Genomic DNA, 5,595 nt, shown 5'->3' with positions numbered 1-5,595 from the left:
CCAAAATAAAATCCTAATTTGCTAAATACTTCCCAAAACTCTAACCCTAACTAAATGACATACTAAACTCACCCCACCTCCTTATTTCCACTGCCGCCCTTGCTTGCACACAGCACACCCACACCTTGTTTTTCCCTTTCAGCAGCCGCCAAACCCCTCTCCATTTCCTTTTTTCTATACATACACAAAACACACCGCAGAGAGGAAGGAGAGGGGGAAGAAGGGAAGGCAGCGTGGTGGGTGTTACTGCCACCATCACCGACGCTGCTGACAGAGAAGGGAAGAGATTCGAAAAGAAGAGAGAGCACTGACGGGAGAGAAAGACCACGTAGCTCGCCACCGCCTCGCCACGATCGTTGTTTCTACGCCGTCGTGTCGCGAGCAGAGAGAAAGATAAGAGATCCGAGAGAAGGAGAGGAAGAGAAGCTGCGATGCCTCCTCACGCCAGTCACCACTGTTGTCGATGATGAAGCCCGTCGCCGCCATCCGTGCTTCTATCCCTGTCAGAACCGTACGCCGCCGCTGGAAGGACCTTCATCGCTGTTGTTAACACGAACGAGAGAGAAGGAAGACCGAGGAGGGAAGGGGCTGTTCCCTTCGTTGTCGAGCCACAGCCGCCGCCGTCGAAGTTTTTGTCGCCGTCGTCAATTGTCGGGCCACCATCGGAGGAGGTCTGTGCTGCTAGAGCTCAATGGAAGCCACTTGGAGTTGCTGTCACTCCTCCTGGTTCTGTTTGAATCGTGTCACCACATCTCTGGATGCCGGGAACGACGTCATGGCCGCCGAGACCACCGCTTGAGCCGCTGCTTTTCAGTTCAGTGTTTCTCCTTAGTTGCGGTAAGCGTTTTCATTCCTGAAATCTCTTTGGTAACTTTTCTGTTATCTTAGCTAAGGTTTTGCGGCATTAATTGTTATAAGATTGAGGTTCGATTATTATATATATTGTGATTAGAGCTGCTACGGTTGCTGCGAAAGTGGATTGGAATTGAAGTTGTGGCTGCCGAGGTTACAGACCGAGAAGAAGGGGTTTTGACGCGCTGTATAGCTTTCGGATTTCAACGAGTTGAGGTAGAAATTTTTTTTAAAATTTATTTTATATTACAGAGTTGTTATAAATAGATATTGATGTGAAAAATATATTTTTGTGATTATGTTTGTCTTATGGTTGTGATTGTTTGCTGGATTGAATTACTAATTGCCTGAGTGATGTGCGATTGTTGATAAGAAATTGGTTTGCAAGGTTATTGAGTTGTTTATTATGAAAAATAATTTTTCTTGGTTTCGGAATTAATTTGATAATGAAGTTAATTTGATAATGTAAATGCATAGGCTTTGGAAATGATTTGAGATATGAAAATGAATTGATTTTGAAAGTGGCTTAGTTTTGAATTAGTTTGATTTTATAAATGATTTAATATTAGAGCTGGTTTAATTTTGAAAAAGATTTATTATTGGAATCGGTCCGATCTGAAAATAATTTGATATTAGAACTGGTTGAATTTTGAAAAATGATTAAGATTTGGAAATGATTGAGAAAGGTTTGAAGAATATTTGGGTGGGACCCGAAAAGGGTGGCAGGATCCGAGTTTTAAAGGAGATTGAAGGTTGTAGAAGACTTAGAGAAGGGGGTTAAATCTATGACCTTCTTTTAATTTAATGAATAGACTCTTTTAAACCAAACTTGTAGTCTGAATCTGTTTGAACTTAGCAGCAGAAAATTTATGAGACAATTTCATTTTGTCTCATGAATATAAGAAAATAGGACAGAGCAGAGAAGAGAAAAGCTAACACCATCATGTATCCTGGTTCGGTTGCTTTGTGCTATGCAACTTACGTCTAGTCTTCACCACAACAGTGGTGGAATTTCCACTTTAGTTAAAGTATTACATACACCAATTCCACAGGATTGACACAATCCTTTCACATTCAAGTTCTAACCTAACTTGACATTGGCTATGCTAATACCTAACTCTTCACTCTTAGTGCTAACCCAACTAAGAAAGGGGTACCTCACAAGTACAAGATACAAGACACAGAATCAACCTAAAGAAATCTGAAATCACTCTAGGCTTTTCACTCAAGTGTTTCTCTCTGCCTTTTTTCACTCTTAGGCTTTTTCAATAAACTTTCTCATTCAGCCTTTTACCTCAAGAAATTACAGAAAGATAAACATTGAAAAGTAAATTACAATCAGTAAAACATGAAGGAGATTGACTTCTTCAAAAGCCTCTTTGCTATGTGATAAACCAAATTAGCAAGCCTCTGATTCAGTTCTTCATACTGGCATAATGCATCTTTGATTAGGAAACACTTTCCAATTATATGAACTTCTTCAAAGAGCTCTTCTCAGAACATACACCTCAAGAACACTAGTTATCTCTCCTTGCCTTCACTCTGAAGTAATTTTTCTATTTGTATCTTGCTTTTTCCACGGCTAGGGTTCAGCTCCTTGGTTCTTGAACCAGTTGGAAATTAACCTTTCTCTCTTTCTTTCATCAGCCCAAAAAATCAGGGATTTTGACTTAGAACTAAGCTCTGTAGCAGACACAACAGCAGTAACATTTTTCTCTCTCATCAGCTTATCAAAATCCAAGCCATTAATCTTGTGCTTTGGCTCCAAGAAACAATCTAATTCATTGATTCACAGCAGAAAAAAACAGACACCACTTCCTTCATTTTTTTCCGAAATGGTATGTGTAGAAGAAGGTAGGTTTCAATCAAGCTATCAACATGCACGTAAATAGAAATAATCTACCTTTATCTTCTAATTATGCTAGAGGAGTCCTTTACTTTTGGCTTCATTGATTTGACCTTTTTTTCAAGAAGCTTCTTCCGTTTTTCTTCTTTGTGTATTGTCTAAAAGACAAAGCTTGCGATCAGAAACTCTCTTTTTCTTGTAGGATGTGAATCCTAGCATAGCCATCTTTTCATGCGTGGGTGAGAGAAAAGAAGAACGAGAACAGAGAGTTTGTTCAGTAGAGAAGGAAATAGTTCAGATGCAAATGAACTTTAGTTACTTAGTTAGCCACTAAGTTAGATAAAGAATGGACTTAGATCACCTAATGGGATTGCTTATGAATATGGACTCACTTCATCAAATTTGAGGCCTTTGTGATTAGGCTTTCTCTTTCTTTCTTCTTTGATGAAATGGGTAGGAAGGATGAAGCTCTCTTTCTTGTGCTTTATTGCTGACCGGAGCAATAAGAGAGAGTGAAGACATCAATCTTGTATGAGAAGTTTGGTAGGATCAATTTGGGCTTGGATTTTCTTCTTTTAGTTCTTAGCCCATTTGGTTTCTTTGCTTAGTTACTTTGGGCTTTGTTGGTTAGATATTCACCAATAAACTGGTTTTTGTTTCCTTTCAATTGGGCTGCTGATTCTTTGATTTATGACCTGCAACACTTAACCAAACACATTTAAAACTAATTAATTACCCAATAAAATAATGTTTGTTATCATCAATTAAGTTAGTTAATTTCTTAACTCAACAAAGATGATGTCGAAATTTTTATAAAAATAAAAAAGCTTCATTTGAAGTAATTAATTAAAAAAGGAGAATTTATGCTTGAGAAAAAGTGGTTTGTGAGCTTGAAATAATTTGAAAAATGAGAATTTTAAAATTATGACTGAGATTGATTGATTTTGGTTTTCAAGTAAAGAGATTTGAGAAAAAGTGACTTATGGCTTGAATGATGATTGATTTAATATGAATTGTTAATGAAGTGCGGAAATGATGATGAATAAATGAATATGTGACTTTTGCACTTCTTTTATCTGAGATACGAGTTTTCCTGAGTAAAGTACCGTAGCTTGCTACCACGTATTCCAGGTTGAGACTCGATATTCTGTTGACCCTATGACGTAAGGATGACCGGGCACGTATAAATTCCCGAGAATAGTACCCCTATTGAGCGATTTGATATATATATATATATGTGTGTGTGTGTGTGTGTGTGTGTGAGAAAATGCTATGCATAGACTCATGGGATGCGCGTCGGGGGACAGTCCAAAGGTTTAGCAAATCAGACTTGTCAGGTTGGCTTGATAACTAACAGATGAGACTCATCAGCCATAGGAAAGGCATTCATCATATGCATTTATGTGACATTGTTTGGGTGTGCATATTGTATTTGGTTTGCCTATGTGAATAATTCTGTCTAATTGCTAATTGCTCTACTTAATGTAACTATTTGATTGTGCTTGAACATCCCTACTTGTGTTTGTGACTAAAATTGGTTGGATTATAGTAAATTGGACATTGATTGAGCTGTTTGGACCTGAAGCCATGTTTGGTTTGTGTTGTGGTATAATAAAGTATGAAATATCAAGCTGGTTTAACATAGACTTAATGAACCCATACTTGGAATATGTTGGTCATTCATATTGTTAGAAAACTTTTAAAATCTTTTTATCTAAAAAATGACTTTCTAATTTTTGGATAATTAACTAATTTTCTTTAAAATTCTTTTGAATTTTTGGTGGTTAAACCATTAGTTTTTAAAGGATTCATAAGACACCGATAATCATTGAGTTTGAAAACGATTTTCTTATTAAATATCTTCTTATGACAATTCTGAAAATTCTGTGGTGAGACCGTGTGGTTAGACTCTCACCCCCTACAGCTTTATCTTTTCAGGAGACGGATGACGAGGCTTATGAAGAGTTTTATTGCATTTTGTTTATTCGATGTTATTATTTTAGTTATTACTAGTATTTTTACCCGTAATAATATTACGGAATAAATTTTTTTAAAAATTACGGTCCACTTTGTTCTAATAGTATAGATTATGTATGACACAAAAGATTTATAAAATCAAACTATTTTTACAAAAAAAATTCGTAGGTTGACAAAAATCTCTGGCTAAAAAGATCATGATCTCTATAGATAGAAAATCAAATAACAGAAATTTTAGTTATTATTTTTATATGAAAAAGTCTATTTTTTATTTGAATTATATTATTTTATTAATTATATTTTTTTAGAATAAAAAGGTAAAAAAATAGAGAAGGAGAGAAAAGAGAGAGAAATATAAAGATGAAGAATAAGAGTGAGAGTGAAAATTTGTTAATTTTGAAAAAAAATATTTTAATTGTAATAAAAAAATATCAGATGACATATTTTGATTTGTCAAATTACTAATATAAAATATAAATTATATATAGAGTGAAAATGGTAGAGAAAAATTGAAAATTGAGAGAGATAGATGAGAGAATTTAGGAAAAGAGTTTATTAATTTTGGAGAAAATATTTTCTCTCAATTTTAATAAGAGAGTGTCATGTGACACATTTGATTATTAAATTAGATTGTAATATATGATACATAATATAGGTATATTTCAATTTCAATTTTAATATTTTAATTTCAATTTTAATGCAATTAAAGAATGTCATGTTTCACATTTTGATTGTCAAATTGGTAATTAGTCATTGATATTGATAATAATATCTAAAATAGATAGAGTGGTTGAATGAATGAGAGAGATAGAGAAAGGAAACAGGAGGAGGGAAAAACTCTTTAATTTTGGAGAGAAAAATTTGATTTCAATTGCAATGAGGGAGTGACATATGACATATTTTGGTTGTAAAATTAGTAT

At 34.8% G+C, this 5,595-nt stretch overlaps 1 protein-coding gene across 2 annotated transcripts; it reads left to right on the top strand.

Annotated features, from left to right (window-relative positions):
• The first annotated feature begins 333 nt into the window (after positions 1-333).
• LOC127739782 (uncharacterized) lies at positions 334-4,795 on the top strand. 2 transcript variants are annotated; one of them, XM_052251387.1, is made up of 3 exons: positions 334-837; positions 953-1,068; positions 4,637-4,795. In XM_052251387.1, exons 1-3 carry the CDS (start codon positions 759-761, stop codon positions 4,709-4,711), a joined length of 270 nt encoding a protein of 89 aa, XP_052107347.1. In that variant the 5' UTR covers positions 334-758; the 3' UTR covers positions 4,712-4,795. The 2 variants fall into 2 exon arrangements, with proteins under 2 accessions (XP_052107347.1, XP_052107346.1); XM_052251386.1 differs by lacking the exon at positions 4,637-4,795 and adding an exon at positions 2,901-3,829.
• Positions 4,796-5,595: the final 800 nt, after the last annotated feature.

Source organism: Arachis duranensis, chromosome 6 (assembly GCF_000817695.3).
Source record: "Arachis duranensis cultivar V14167 chromosome 6, aradu.V14167.gnm2.J7QH, whole genome shotgun sequence".
In the NCBI taxonomy this organism is placed as follows: domain Eukaryota; kingdom Viridiplantae; phylum Streptophyta; class Magnoliopsida; order Fabales; family Fabaceae; genus Arachis; species Arachis duranensis.
This window is presented reverse-complemented; position numbering and strand designations above follow the sequence as displayed.